A 14,462-nucleotide genomic window follows, 5' to 3' on the forward strand; every position below is an offset into this window, starting at 1 on the left:
TGTGGGGTAGTAATTGGGAATGCCATTGACGGTTTGTAATCTTCTACGAGGTTTTCGAAAACCAACAGGGCGCGTGCACCGGGTTGCGGATAGGAGCAAAGGGAGATCAATAGCATCTACCTAAAATAATAGAGCAAAAAGCCGTTCCATGATTAGGTAATGTTAAGCGATCTTCTATGGTGTTCTAGTACTATAAAATTCTTCACTCACTGGGAATTCTGGCCTTGATAATATCAATAGTGATAAAAACATAAAATAATACCTAATACTTAATAAGTACAATGTAGCTTCAATGTAGTAATAAATGAAATAAAATCAATTTTCTATACTTGACAAGGTTTTGAAGACAATCAATGAGTGAAAGAACTACCTATTAGAAAAGCCACATCAGCTAAGTCTATACATATACAAATGTTGGTCATAGGGTCATGGCGAGCATTCGATATGTATGTCTATGACTGATTCTGATCTAATAGGGGCACTAGAAGACCACGCGGACAATTTCGAAACAAATTATTTTTATACATCGGTCTTACGTTCCGAAAGGCTCAGCTATGCTGCAAAGTAATTTTATAAGTTATTCATTACTGCTGTTTAACCCTCTAATACCCAACCCCGCCTTTAGATGGGGTACACTTTGGAATTTTGTGTATTTTTTCGTAGCTCGGAAATTAAAATGATTTTATTTTTGGCTTAAACCTTGACTAATAACACGCATATAAGAAACGTTTTTTATGATTTTTGAAACTTTTTTGTATTATTGAAAATTGTTTGAAAAATTGCATTCTTATATAACCTACAAATGCCTGGGATTCATTTAACGTGTATTATAAAAAATCGTACCTTTTGTATTTTTCTACGATCAACCTATCACAGAAGAAGAGCCTGATGGTATTGAAATGATTTCAAATCTGCTTTTCCGTTAGTTACACGGATAATAAAAAATGTTCCAGAAAAAAATTAAAAAATTCATATTTTCAAAAGTATAGTAAAAACTCAAATTTTTATTATTGTCAAAAATCAGTAACCAGAAGAGGCTTCAAGAAAAAATTGAAAAGGATAGGGATGTTCAAAAATAAAAATAATAAAAATCAAAAACCAAAATTTATAAATTTGCGGAGAAAAATAAATCATTGCCCAAACCGTGTTTAGAATGATTTTAAATAACGAAAAATAATATTTAGATCAAAAATAAAAATTTGGGTATTAGAGGGTTAATTGTTTATAATTCTAACAAAACTACATAATTAACTCATTACTAATCACTGTTCCTATATTCTCTTTTTCTCTCCTTCTTATCTGTTGCATGATTATGAGCATCACTAATATAATGCATGAGCATGCACAATAAGAATAATTTCAGGATTGAAAGCAGTACATGGATACCTGGATAGAATAGCTTCGAAAAGGGCGCTCAAAATATAATATTTCTGGTCAGGGAAGTATTTCATCAAGGGTATGTAAAATTTTTCCATTATTAACAATTATTATTCCAGATCACACAAACAAATGAACTAATATCAAATATTTTTAAAATATTTTTTTATAAATCAGCATCGTCAATCAGTGTAAAAACAGATAAAGTTTGTAAAGTTATCACCATCGATTAAATTGCGCTCTGTATAGTAATGTTCAATCAGTATCAAAATCTCCTAAAGCGTCGCATTGTGCCATCAGCAGCCCTTAGCATCACTCTCATATTGTTATTATTTTGTTGTTTATAAAATTTCTAGAGAGCGATCAGCATATTCTTTCTTACTTGTACAATGGCCGATCTATTTGGAATTTTAATAAGTTAAATCAAACTTCAAAACTCAAATTAAATTGCTTTCAGCACATTTACATTTTGCAGCATTAATCGCATTACTGTGTCAAGTCTTCTCCATTCCCTATACCCTACCCCAACCCTTCTTATCCTTTCCGATGGTGTTCAAGTGGTCCGCATAGACTATTACGGCCATTACCTATCCCTTACCCCGGCTTTGGACTGACTTGCGCTCTCATTGCCCCACCAAACGCTGCAAAATGAAAATGAAAATGAAATGAAAGATTCCTAACAGATATCTGACAAGGTATTGGTGATTTTATAGGGGAATTTTAGAAAAATTCTTCCCACAACAGATATTTGACTTCAATGAAACCCATTAGTAAGCCTCTGAGAATTTTTAATGCAGAGCTTCCAGATTTGATAATTTCTGTTTAAAAATTTGCTAGGTACCTTGATAAAATCCTCAAGTAACTACAGCCAATATTTTTGACGAATTGCTTGCGAGGTTTGTATTGTTTCCATGTTGGTGTGTGTCCTATTCTTTATACTTATGATTCACTTCGGTAGCTACTGAGCTCATATTGGTCAAAATGTGCGTCATTAAAAAACGTGCTTAAATTTTCAGACAGCCGATACAAATGTTTCATGCCAAACTGAATCGTCAAAGCTGTACTTTACTTTATTTTGGAACCGTACTGCTGAGTTTCAGATAATTGGATGGAGAAAAAACTCAATGTTCAAGTGAATCTGACTTGCGCACCAGTGGTTTATCCTACTTGCCCTGTGATTTTTGTTGTATTTTGTCAAGATCGTTTATCGTCTTTGTCGTATTCTTGGAAAGATACTAGGTAGATTCCTGGCTCAATTCTTACTGAACTCCTAGAAAGGATCATAGTTGAATTCTCACATGGACCAATATGCCATAAAGATCTGTGGTGGATTACAGACGAGATTTGTAGGAGTGCCTGCCCAGTACATCAGCTAACTCTTCAATAGACGCGCTAGTGGTAAATAACTTTACTTTTCGTATACAGCATCAGCGTTGTGCTTCTGGTGATGGCCAACCGATTGACGCCCAAAAGGTAAAATCATTCTGAGAGATTTAGGAGGTTTCCGTAAACATTGATAACAAGAACAACCATCTTCAGGGGTCCGCGAATCGTTTGTAAAGCTTCAAAAGGGATCGCGGCTCTTAAAATTTAGGGAACCACTGTCTTAGATATACATAAATGGTGAAAAACCAATGTTATCAACAAAAAAATACCCACGCTTTATAAATGAAACTCCTCAGCCCTTCAATCAACATTACAAGAAATTTTTCCGATTCCAATCCAAATTGCACTAAGAACAGCCCTAAGTTTTCTTTTTCGAGTATATGTTATGATTTGACTATTGCCTTTTTACAGATTCTTTTAAACCGTTATGATTACTGTTTGATCATCATTGATTCCCGTTTTCTATAAATATGTGTCACCGCTTTGATTACTTTGACCTTCGTTCTCGGAGAAATTTGCTACATCTTTTCGGTTCCCTATACATGTTTTTTGACAGTTTCATGATTTATCGTTTTAGTTTGACTTACGCTATTAGTTAAAGTTTGTTTTTGTAAATTTTGTATACACAGTACCGATCGCTTCGGCTGGTTTCCTTCCATTCCCACCCCCCCCGCTAGTACTCACTGGAATCTATCATAATAATTTAGTTCCGTTTCATTAATCTTTTAGAATATTTTGTTCATTTGGCCCATTTGCGGGACTCCCCACGAACGGCTTTTTCTTTTAAGTGATTCTTGTATAAATACGTCTTAATGGGGTGAATACGATGCATTTGTTTGATAATCCGCGATGGAGTGACCTTATTTGTGTGTTTTGTTTTCATAAATGGAGAACTTTAATCCGAAATGGCAGACTGACTCTTCAATAATTACCTCCTACCCTTAAAGGAATGTCTTCCAGCTTGTTTGGCATGGACTTTAAAAAAATATGCGTAAACTAAAATCTAAACTTTCTGCTAAACGATAGAGAGTTCCTTGTTCGACGACACGTTTGCGTTGTTGGCATGACGAAAATAAATTATGGTCCGTAAAATGTACAACGTAAAAACAGCTGTCACTGGATCTTAAGATTAGGGGCATTGATGTGTTTGCAACGAGTAAGCAAGGTACACTACTTAAGCAATAGTAATAATAATAGTCTCATATTTACAGGATTAGGGGGAGTAGCCCATCTCGAACCTCGAGACAACCCTCCCCCAAATTGTTGCATTATTCTCTTAGAACTGTGTTTCTTTAGTTTTGATTCGTCTTCTTTTCGCTATCGTTTTTTGATTTTTAATTAAATAAATATTTTCCTCGCTTGCTAGGATTAACCTCAACCACAGCAACAAGCTTCGCCAATCCACAGGGTGGATTGCATGCAAGTTGGTTGCATTGGAAACGAGCCTTTGGCTCTCGGCCTACTGTAAATGCACTAAAAATAGGAAAACGCTCCCGGCTGAGAAACCGCGCCATCACTTACAGAATATCTTGGATGTTGAAGTTCTCGTTGTCCAGTGAGCTGAGCAGGTCCTGAGCATTGAACTGGCTCGGATCGCCCACCGGGAGGTTTTCCAGGAACTCCAAACTAAAGTCCGCGTTCGGAATGACGGAGGAATTGTTGCTACCGTTGGGACCATTGGGGCCACCACCGTTGTTATTACTGCTATTGTTTGCGTTGCTATTACCGTTGTTGTTACTATTGTTATTACTGTTGGGGTTGTTTCCGCCGCCAGGACCTGGTCCGCCTCCACCGCCGCCTGGACCCGGACCAGGACCAATACCCGGATTGTTGAACGAATTCATCACAGATTGTTGCTGATTCACCTGCTGCTGCTGCTGAATGGACATGGTTTGCGTTTGACTCATGTGGATCTGGTTCATCTGCATTTGACCCATCATGGCCTGCTGTTGTTGCATCATGGTCATCTGCTGCTGCATCTGACCCATTCCTCCCGCCCCAGCACCACCACCCATCTGACCCTGATACATTCCCATGCTCTGCTGCTGCTGCTGCTGCTGCCTCATCATGGCTTGCTGCTGCATCTGAAGCTGGGTCATACCACCGGGACCAGCTCCTGCTCCACCACTGCCGTCCATTCGCCCGACCGGTCCTCCGTTTGGCATTCCCATGGCGTTACCAGCCGCTCCCGGACCTAAAAGATTCATATTGCAATGTTAACCTTCACTTATTGCTTCCACAAGAATTTAAGAACTTACCTGCGCCAAACCCTGCTCGCATGTTGCCTCCACTGGATCCGAAACTCATGCTCTGCTGCTGGGACATCATCATATGCCGCCACTCGGCCTGTTGCTGCGAGCCCATAGGCATTCCTTCCGGGCCCACTTGCACATTCGGTGGTCTTTGCACCGGGCCACCGCCCATCGCTCCTGGACCACCCGCTCCGGGTCCAAATCCACCCAAGCCTCTCGGGCCTCCATGACCATGCTGTTGCATATACGCTGCATGTTGGGCTCTCATCATTGGACCCGACGGTGGAATCGGCTGCTGCGTTATCCTTCGCATCGCCGCCGGAAACCGTCCACCAGAAGCGTGCAGCATTTGCTGCTGCTGAGCGGCCAACATGGCCGCGCTGGGGTTGCCGCCCTGTTGGGTTGCTTTATAGTCCGGTGGCGGAGGCCGACCACCCACAGCCATCTGTTGTTGCATTGCTTGTGCCCGGATCATCTGCTGCTGTTGCATGTAGCGCATGCCCATTGGGCCACCCGGTCCACCTGGACCTCCCGGGCCCATACTGTTATGCATCATCTGCGCTCCGGGGCCACCCATCGTGTTCGAAACCATCGAACTTAACCCACTGAGGCCACCGTTTGGACCCATTCCCATTCCGCTCATACCGAGCGGAACATTTGGGTTCTGACTCATCGGGACACCACCGCCCATGGGTCCACCGAGGGGCATTCCACCGGCAGAGATTCCAGAATTGGGACCACCCGGTTGATGCTGTTGCTGTTGTGGTACTTGAGGATTGGGCACGCCGGGACCATTGGGACCTTGTGGCTGCCCAGGGCCACCGGGCTGCTGCTGCTGTTGCTGAGGAACCTGATTCGGCCCTGGACCACCGGGGCCATTGCCTTGCTGTTGCTGCTGCTGCTGTTGCCGCTGCCGCAGAGCCTGCTGGGTGAAGTTAATCGTTTGCGACTGGGAAACCGTGTACTGCGATTCGAGGGAGGAACCTGAAAATATGGGATAGAAAGATGTGATTTTCAGAACTATTGATCACTTTTGATTGAAGAATTTGTCGTGAAAAGTAACTTGATTTATTATGTTTTGGATTGGGTTGCATGGACTTCTGTTCATACAGGTCAAATGCTTTTAAAACTCTTTCATTTACATTGAATTCTCCCGTACACGATATCGAATTAAAGAACCATAGTAAAAGGTGATTTTAAGGCGAAGTAGGCTGTCATTCAAATTTGTACGCGTCGTTGATGATTGTTGCTAATTGATCTCACGATTTTGAATCAAAGAAAATCAGTTGGTTTTGCACTGACATAGCTGAAAAACTATCAGCATACTTTATGCATGTTAGTGCGTACAGTTATACTTTTTCAAGTCAATATAAACTATCAAGACTGAGTTTTATCACTTTGAAATGCAAGCTGAAAAGTATCATTGTTGCCAAAACGAATGACGGGCTACTTAGCCTTAACGGCTACCTCGATGGTACGTTGGATCGCATTTGCACTGGTTTTGTGTTCTCTAACTCGATACCTTCTTTACTCGATGATCCCTTCAATATCGTCTTATGGAGAGTAGACTGGATTTGAATTAACTCAGCACATATTATTTCAGTATATCTTCTATTAGACATGAAATAGCTATGGAAATTAAATTGCTAAACAGAGCAAGCATTTTGCAATATAGAGCAATTTTGAAAAATTTTCAATGTTCATCAATAAACTCATTTCCATTAAAATCTTGTTCCAGTCTACTGTCCTGTCTACAAACTTTAAAAAAAAATACGGATTACGGTGAAATTTCACCGTAATCTCAACAGCTGAAAAATCACCGAACAATCAGTAAAATCTTTGAACAAAATCATAAAGAAAAACAAAAAAAATGGCCCGACCAGGAATCGAACTCCCGACATTCCGATCAGAGAGCAGGGTTGATACCACTAAGCCAGCTTTCACTGCATGTTAGTGGTGTGCAAAAACCAAAACAAAAGGAAGCTCTTGCCTGCTAGAGCGGTTTTCACACGATTTCACCGAACTTCGGTGAAAATAATGCTGTTACCGAACTGCTCGTTAGTATTTCACAGATTTACAGTAAAATTGTTTGTTTCACGGATTTCTTCCGGTAAAATAGTTGATTGTACGGATTTTGTCGGTAAAACAATAGATTTCACAGGAAAATCTTTATTTTTGTTGTTTACAGTTCAAATTCGGTGATTTATTTCACAGGATACTGTGATTTATTTTAAGTGTATACCTATCTATGTTCTACACTTCGATATCTATGACGATTTCTCCCTTAACCTTCCTTGAGCATTGGGCTCATTTTTTGCCAATTGAAGTTGTAACATTGTAGAGAAAAGAGATAGAAACCTAAAATTTTCTGACTTTTCCTATCTTCCGAAAACGAAAATTTCCGTGCTAAAAGGAGCTTTCAGCGACCTCTAGGAGCGGCGCTACAAAAAAGTTACACATTATGCATTAAGGGTAAAAAATGACCCATGACTTTGAAACGCATTCAAAAATCAATTTTTGAACCGATTTTTGTTCTTTTAGCATTATATGAAAGATATGGAACTCTATGATAAAACCCTGAAAATTTTGCAGGAAGTAATCCCAGGAGAAATCTCTAAAACAAAAGTAAGACGAAGACGCTTTCACGTAAATGCTTCTAGTGGACGATTTGTCCTTTGAAGGAAGCATGCAACGCCCAATTTCACAGTCGAACCACGTTCCTGACGAATAGTTTTTCGGACTGAAGCGGAAATCGAACCCGCACTCTTCGGTCGATGCGGCGAAATGCTTTGTAACTCTAGGAAATTGAGGAACCCCCGGTTAAATTCCTGGAAGAATCCCTGGAGATATTTTTGCAGGAGCCTATCAAGGGATTCCTGAGGAAATCTCTGGAGGAATTCCAGAAAAAAATCCCGGAAATATTCCTTTCTGGCTACGCAGTCTTTATTTTTTTTTTCGATGGCTTTCTTATAATTAAAACTGCGTAGACGAAAAGCATATTTCATTAAAATATTCAGATGATTTTCTACCAGCTCATCCCTGGAACAATTTAGAGATTTGTGAAATTCCTGAAGGAAACTTTGCAGGAATCGCTGTACAGATTTTACTAGAGAAATCCATGGATGAGTCTATGGAGAAACTCTGAAGGGTTTCTCAAAGAATATCTGGAAGAATTCCTGGAGAATTCTTAGAGGTTTCCCACGAAGAATCACTGTAGAGATTTTGCTGGTGGAACTTGTAGAGAAATCCATGGAAAACCCCCTATAGAGATTTGTTTTGAAGAAATCGCTGGAAACCTGGAAACTTGGAGAAAACACAGGAGATATCTCTGGAGGATTCCATGAGGAGATTTTCCAAAAGAAATTAATGTAGAGCATTTACTGTGCGATTTTTTGTAGAGATATTGCTAAAATAATTCCTGAAAAAAAATTAGGATAGTTTCTGATGAAATTCCTACAGGAATTCATAGGAGAATCTCTGAAGGAATTTAAAAAAGAACTTTTGGAGACCCAGAACGAGTCCCTGGAGAAATTCCTGGGGAATCCATAGATCATTATCTGGAGAAATCATTAAAATATTTTTTAATGAATTCGCGATTTTCTTCATGGTTACAATGGGAGAATTACTGCGAGAAAATCTTGAGGACTTTGTGAATTGTGGAACACCTGCCGGAATTCCTGGTAGAATCCCTGGAGCGATCCGAGGAGGAATTTCCGAGTTTTTCTTGAAAGAATCTTGAGAGGACTACTAGCGGATATATTTGTATGTTTCCGTGGAGGAACCCTCAAAGGAAATTCTAAAGTAATCACTAGAGTAATATCTTGAGTAATCCTTGAAGAAATTGTCCTAGTGTAACTGGAGAAAACCTTGAAGATAGGAAAACCACAAATTGAACTCTAGACTCTATGACGGCTCCATTCCATTACCCCGAACGCAATTACCCCACAGTCATTGGCACAGTAAGCTCTCAGTTAATATCTGTGGAAGTGCTCATAAGAACACTAAGCTGAGAAGCAGGCTCTGTCCCAGTAGGTACGTAATGCCAGAAAGAAGAAGAAGAAGAAGAAGATTAACTTCAATGAAAGATATAAGGATACCTACTTTCATAAGAATAATCAGTTCCACAAGAAAAAATAATGCTTAGCAACGATAAATCGAAAGAACAGCCTATTAAAGAAAAAAGGGCAAATTTCTGATAAAATTCCTACAGCTATTCGTGAGCAATCATTGTAACTGTGAAAGTGCTCACTAAGCTTAGAAACAGGCTCTGTTCCAGAACGAAAAAGAAGATAGTCGCTAACAGGTCGTATTTTCCCACAAAACAAGATACTGTACTATATCTCATACTATTCGGGGTAATGGCGCAAAAACTGTAACGTTCGAAGCCACTGAGATGAGATTAAAAGATCAGTCTATTGGATTAAGTTGGCTCGATTGACGTGCTCAGGTGTTCAGTGGAAACTCCCGATAATGGACCTATGCACGGGTTCACTATTTGACGTTTTAACGGTGCCGTATTATTTATGTGACCATGGAAACCAGTGAATTCGGCACCGCTCGAACGTCAAATTCGTGAACTCGTGGATTGGTCCATTGGTAGAAATTTAACAGCCGTCACTACAGGCTCGTTCGTCGTTTTGTGTTCATAGCAACCGTAAGTGTTGGGTTGTTTATTTTACAGTGAAAAATTTTCGTATCGAGTCGTACGCAGCAGGGAATCCTCATCAGAGGTCTTTTGCTGAAAGAAAACATGTTTTTTCAGCTTTGCTCAACGGGCTATTATCGAGCAAAATTAGCAATAATTCGGTTTCAGCGCAGTGTCATAAAAACTTTGCCACTAAGCACTTTCCTTACTTTGTCGCGTTGAAAAGTTCTGGTTGAAAAGTGCATGCAGTGAATCGGGTTTACAATGACATGGAAGTGTTACATTTCATTTGGTTCTAAGATGTATTGTAGTTCTTCAAACGAACGCTCCATGTTCTAAGGCTGGGATAGAAATGAAAATAGGCAGTAAAAGCAATGAATGATATATTCTGTTTCTTCGTAAAATCGACTATATCACTAGGAATAGTTTCGTCATTTCAGTTGCGTATCACATTTTTGAACATTTTTACAATGAATAATGACAACCGTTAGCAAATCGCACCGAGATTTGTTGAAAACAGATGCAAGTTGAAAACAAATCTGGTACAGGTATGTTCCGCTTTTATCAACACGATCGGCAATTTTCAGTTGATAAAAACGGAACCGTGACAAAAACGGAATAATTTTCTTGGACAAAAAAATTTTCAAATTTGAAAATAAAATTGCAGTTTTGTCAGGATAATACACATTCTCATCATATAAATGCACAGTATTGATATAAGCTGATCATTGTTTTTTCAAGAAATATTGAACAAGAAACAACTTCTTTTCCACTTTTTATCCTCCTCATCCTGCTTCTTCTTCCATTTGGAGTTTCCTGCACTGACGTATGTAGAGCGGGAATAGTCATTACGCAACTGAAACCACTGCTTTAATGATTCATTACGCAACGCTTTCTCATTACGCAACTGTTTTGAGTTGCGTAAGGAATCATAACACAACAATTTTTCAGAAATTGTAAAATGATGGTGAATTCATACCGATATAATTTCTGATAGTGGTCTTCTACGAAGTTGCAAAAAATGTACATAACACAACAGTTGCAGAACTCGATTTTTACAGTACTCGTCGTAATTACAACTCGTGCTGTAAAAATCACCATTCTGCAACTTGTTCCGTAAACTATTAACTAAATACTAGTGGTCCCGTCAAACTTCGTTTTGTCATCAAGTAGGCTGCTGAAATAATAGTTTACTCAACAAGTTGTAGAATAATGATTTATCCAACGAGGCTCGCTGAGTTGGATAATTACTACGGGTGCTGTAAAAATCCAGTTCTGCAACGAGTTGCGTACAACATTTTTTTGCAATTTCGTAGAAGACCACTTGAGGGTATCAGAATGCATTCACTTCTTCTTCTTTCTGGCGTTACGTCCCAACTGGGACAAAGCCTGCTTCTCAGATTAGTGTTCTTATGAGCACTTCCAAAGTTATTAACTGAGAGCTTTCTTTGCCGATTGACCATTTTTGCATGTGTATATCGTGTGGCAGGTACGAAGATACTCTATGCCCTGGGAATCGAGAAAATTTCCTTTACGAAAAGATCCTCGACCAGCGGGATTCGAACCCACGACCCTCAGCATGGTCATGCTGAATAGCTGCGCGTTTACCGCTACGGCTATCTGGGCCCATTCATTATTATATTGAAATTTCTGAAAATTGTTATGTAATGATTCATTACGCAACCCAAAACAGTTGCGAAATGAAAAAGCGTTGCGTAGTATTCGTTACGCAACTGATTACAGTTGCGTAATTGATTATTACCGCACTGCATAAGTCAGTGCAGGAAAGTAGGCCGTTTCATGACAGATTGGCGGGATGAATAACAGCCTATTACAATGAGAAATTGCAAAAAAAGATATAAAATCTCTCATACAAAACGACAGATTAGTTTACAGTTGTTTTTCCAGTTATTCTGGAGAATTTTACAAATCGTTTCCTTCACTCAAATACGTAGGAACATTTGACCAATGCAACAGATGTTATAATTCAAACAAACACCATTCCATTTTTTATTTTTATGAAAGTTCATGAAAACCACAAAAGTGTATTAACTCTAGAACAAGCATTACCAAAGTAGAACTTTTTGGTAAGAAACTCTTTTGTAAAGTTTTATGACTAAGCGTATAGCTGTTGATATAAGACTCCTTATAAACCTTATAGTCTCCATTGGGGAAGGGGTTCATGTCTGCTCAAAGATCAAGATTCCAGTAAATTTGGGATTGTAGCGTGCGTGACGTGGGAACGTCCGGTATCAACACTTTCTCAAATTGTCAGCCATTTCATCCCTTAAGATGGTATAGATGCAAACTTATTATAGGGAGATTCCAAAATTTTCTATAGATTGCTTAGTTTTTCTTGAGTTCGGAGAAAATACGGAGTGGTTTCGAAGAACAAGGAACAAGTTTTTATTGAAAAACGTCTCGATTGGTTAGTGGTTAGTACAAGAGTGAATTACAAATTAGCTTCGAGGTCCCCAGTAACAAACTGGTTACTACGCAAGACTTCTAATGAGTCATCGATTACTTAGTTTCTCAACAGTTTTGCTGTACCTCTTCCCCTACCCTTTGGCAGGATCTAATCAATGGCTGTTTTCTATAACTTATGCAATGCTATCGAGTTTTAGAGATAGAAGATAATGTCTAAAATGTGACGGGGTCGACAGTCTTATCAAAAATGTTTCTTGCCGTTGCCCAAACATCCTTAAGTTCATTCCCAAGTGCACTCCTTATAAAAAAGAACTGAACATATATGGGATCGTCCATTTATCACGCAAGGAGGAAACCTTAAATGAACGTATCTCTGAGCTAACAATTAAATTTATTATAGAATGCATTTCTTCAAAAATTTCAGAGAAGTTATTCAGGAACAGAATCTTAAGAGGATTCGAAGACGTGCTTACTACGGACTCCATAAGACCTGACGGTCTGGTAAAGTTTACTTCCGTACTAAGTGCACCATGTACAAGACGGGCATGAGATGTGGACAATGCTCGAAGAGGACCTGCAAGCACTAGGAGTTTTTGAACGACGTGTGCTTAGGACGATCTTCGGCAGAATATGTGAGAACGGCGTATGGAGGAGAAGAATGAACCATGAGCTTGCGCAACTCTACAGTGAACCCAGTATCCAGAAAGTCGCCAAAGCTGGAAGGGTACGATGGGCGGGACACGTTGTGAGAATGCCAGACAACAATCCCGCAGAAATGATGATCACTTCAAATCCGGCCGGTACAAGACGAAGGAGAGCGCAACGAGCTAGGTGGTTTGACCAAGTGGAGCAGGATCTTGGAAGTGTGGGGCGATCGAAAAACTGGAGATTAACAGCCATGGATCGAAATAGTTGGCGTAACATCGTGGCGCAGGTAATGTCTTGAAGGACGTAGCGCCATCAAAAGTAAAGTAATGCTTAAGAGGAATTCAAGAAGGGAAATATCCTTACGGTATCTTAAGACAATAATTAGAAAAGTTTCAGTTCTGATTTCTGAAAGGGCTCAACACATGGAAGTATTTATTTAAAAAACTCCCGGGGGAGTCATTGGTGGAATTCTTAAATGAATGCTTTGTACAATACTTGGATAATTTCTAAAGCAATCTTTGAGGTGGTTTATGAAGGAATATTTACATGGTAAAAGTCATGAGATATCTAGTAGATCCTAAAGAGTCTCATGTTCGTGGGGGAATATCTGAAAGAATTCTCCTTTAAAATCTCAAGTGACATCCTGAGCAGTTCAAAACGGATTGCTTGGAGGAATGTTTGCTGGCTGCCTGCAGAAATTCTGAATAGCAACTCCGGCAACTGGATAGAACGTTAAAGGAATTTCTCTTGGAGCTTTTTATGGTTGATTTCTATTCTCTTCAGACGTAATCAACACTTCATACCTTTTACAATCCATCCGAAACCGTTTACTGAATTCCCAAAGATGTATTTTGGAGTCCACTTTGCCTACGGTAATAGAAGAAAAGGGGTTACATTCCTTAAAACACTAGGTTTGATATAAAATAATTGTAAAACCAGTTAACCTTCCTATTATCCCTACGTCCTAAACTAAGACAGAGCCTGCTTTTCAGCTCAATGTTCTAATGAGCCCTTCCACAGTTATTAACTGAGAGCTCGCTTTGCCAATTGATCATTCCTTTGCATGTGTACCTATATCATATGATCGGAACGAAGAAATTCTATGCCCAGGGTATACGAGAAAATTTTGTTAATGAAAAGATCCTCGACCGATGGGATTCAAGCCCACGAGCTTAATCTTGCTGCATAGCTGCGCGGTAATCGCTACGGCTAAATGAGCCTTCAGATAACCACAACCATCAAAAATGCAGAAGGTGTCAATGAGAGACAGATTCTGACCAACTGGCGAGAAATGTCTTTGAGGTTGTCTCCCTGCTGGAAATCCTGATAACGCTCATGATTTTCATTATACATAAATTTAAAATAAATAGTTAAAATGTCCTCCAAACACTTTCAAATAAAATCCAAAACCATTATTTAATACGTTTTTGGCAGAAAATCGATTCCCTTTCCCCCGATTGGTGTGCGGAACCAGGACGACGACACGATAAAACCCGTGGCCGGCTGCTTTCTTTCCCCTGAAGCTTTTCTCGAGAGTTCATTAGGATGCCTCACATTACCCGAACATAAAAGAATAAGTAATTAAAATCTAGGCAACTCTGACTGCATATCATTCTGCAGAGTCGTAAAAATCTCCCACCCATCAGTCAGCCAGGGCAGCCGGAGGAAACTGCTTGGAAACAACTCCAACATCTGTCCCCCCGTTTTACGCCGCATGGTCACCACTG

General features: G+C 39.6%; 1 protein-coding gene across 7 annotated transcripts in view; it reads right to left on the reverse strand.

The window, feature by feature from the left end:
• Window positions 1–3,126: 3,126 nt before the first annotated feature.
• The window catches only part of LOC5564596 (neurogenic protein mastermind), a 426,767-nt gene continuing 415,431 nt past the window's right edge, over window positions 3,127–14,462 (reverse strand). For all 7 annotated transcript variants that reach the window (XM_021849166.1, XM_021849169.1, XM_021849168.1 and 4 more), the window contains 2 exons: window positions 5,022–5,999; window positions 3,127–4,957 (listed from right to left, as the gene is read on the reverse strand). In XM_021849166.1, the coding sequence (XP_021704858.1) occupies window positions 4,281–4,957; window positions 5,022–5,999 (1,655 nt within the window). In that variant the 3' untranslated portion in view covers window positions 3,127–4,280. The remainder of the gene's footprint in view (window positions 4,958–5,021; window positions 6,000–14,462) is intronic.

Source organism: Aedes aegypti, chromosome 3, assembly GCF_002204515.2.
Source record: "Aedes aegypti strain LVP_AGWG chromosome 3, AaegL5.0 Primary Assembly, whole genome shotgun sequence".
NCBI classification, from domain to species: Eukaryota; Metazoa; Arthropoda; class Insecta; order Diptera; family Culicidae; genus Aedes; species Aedes aegypti.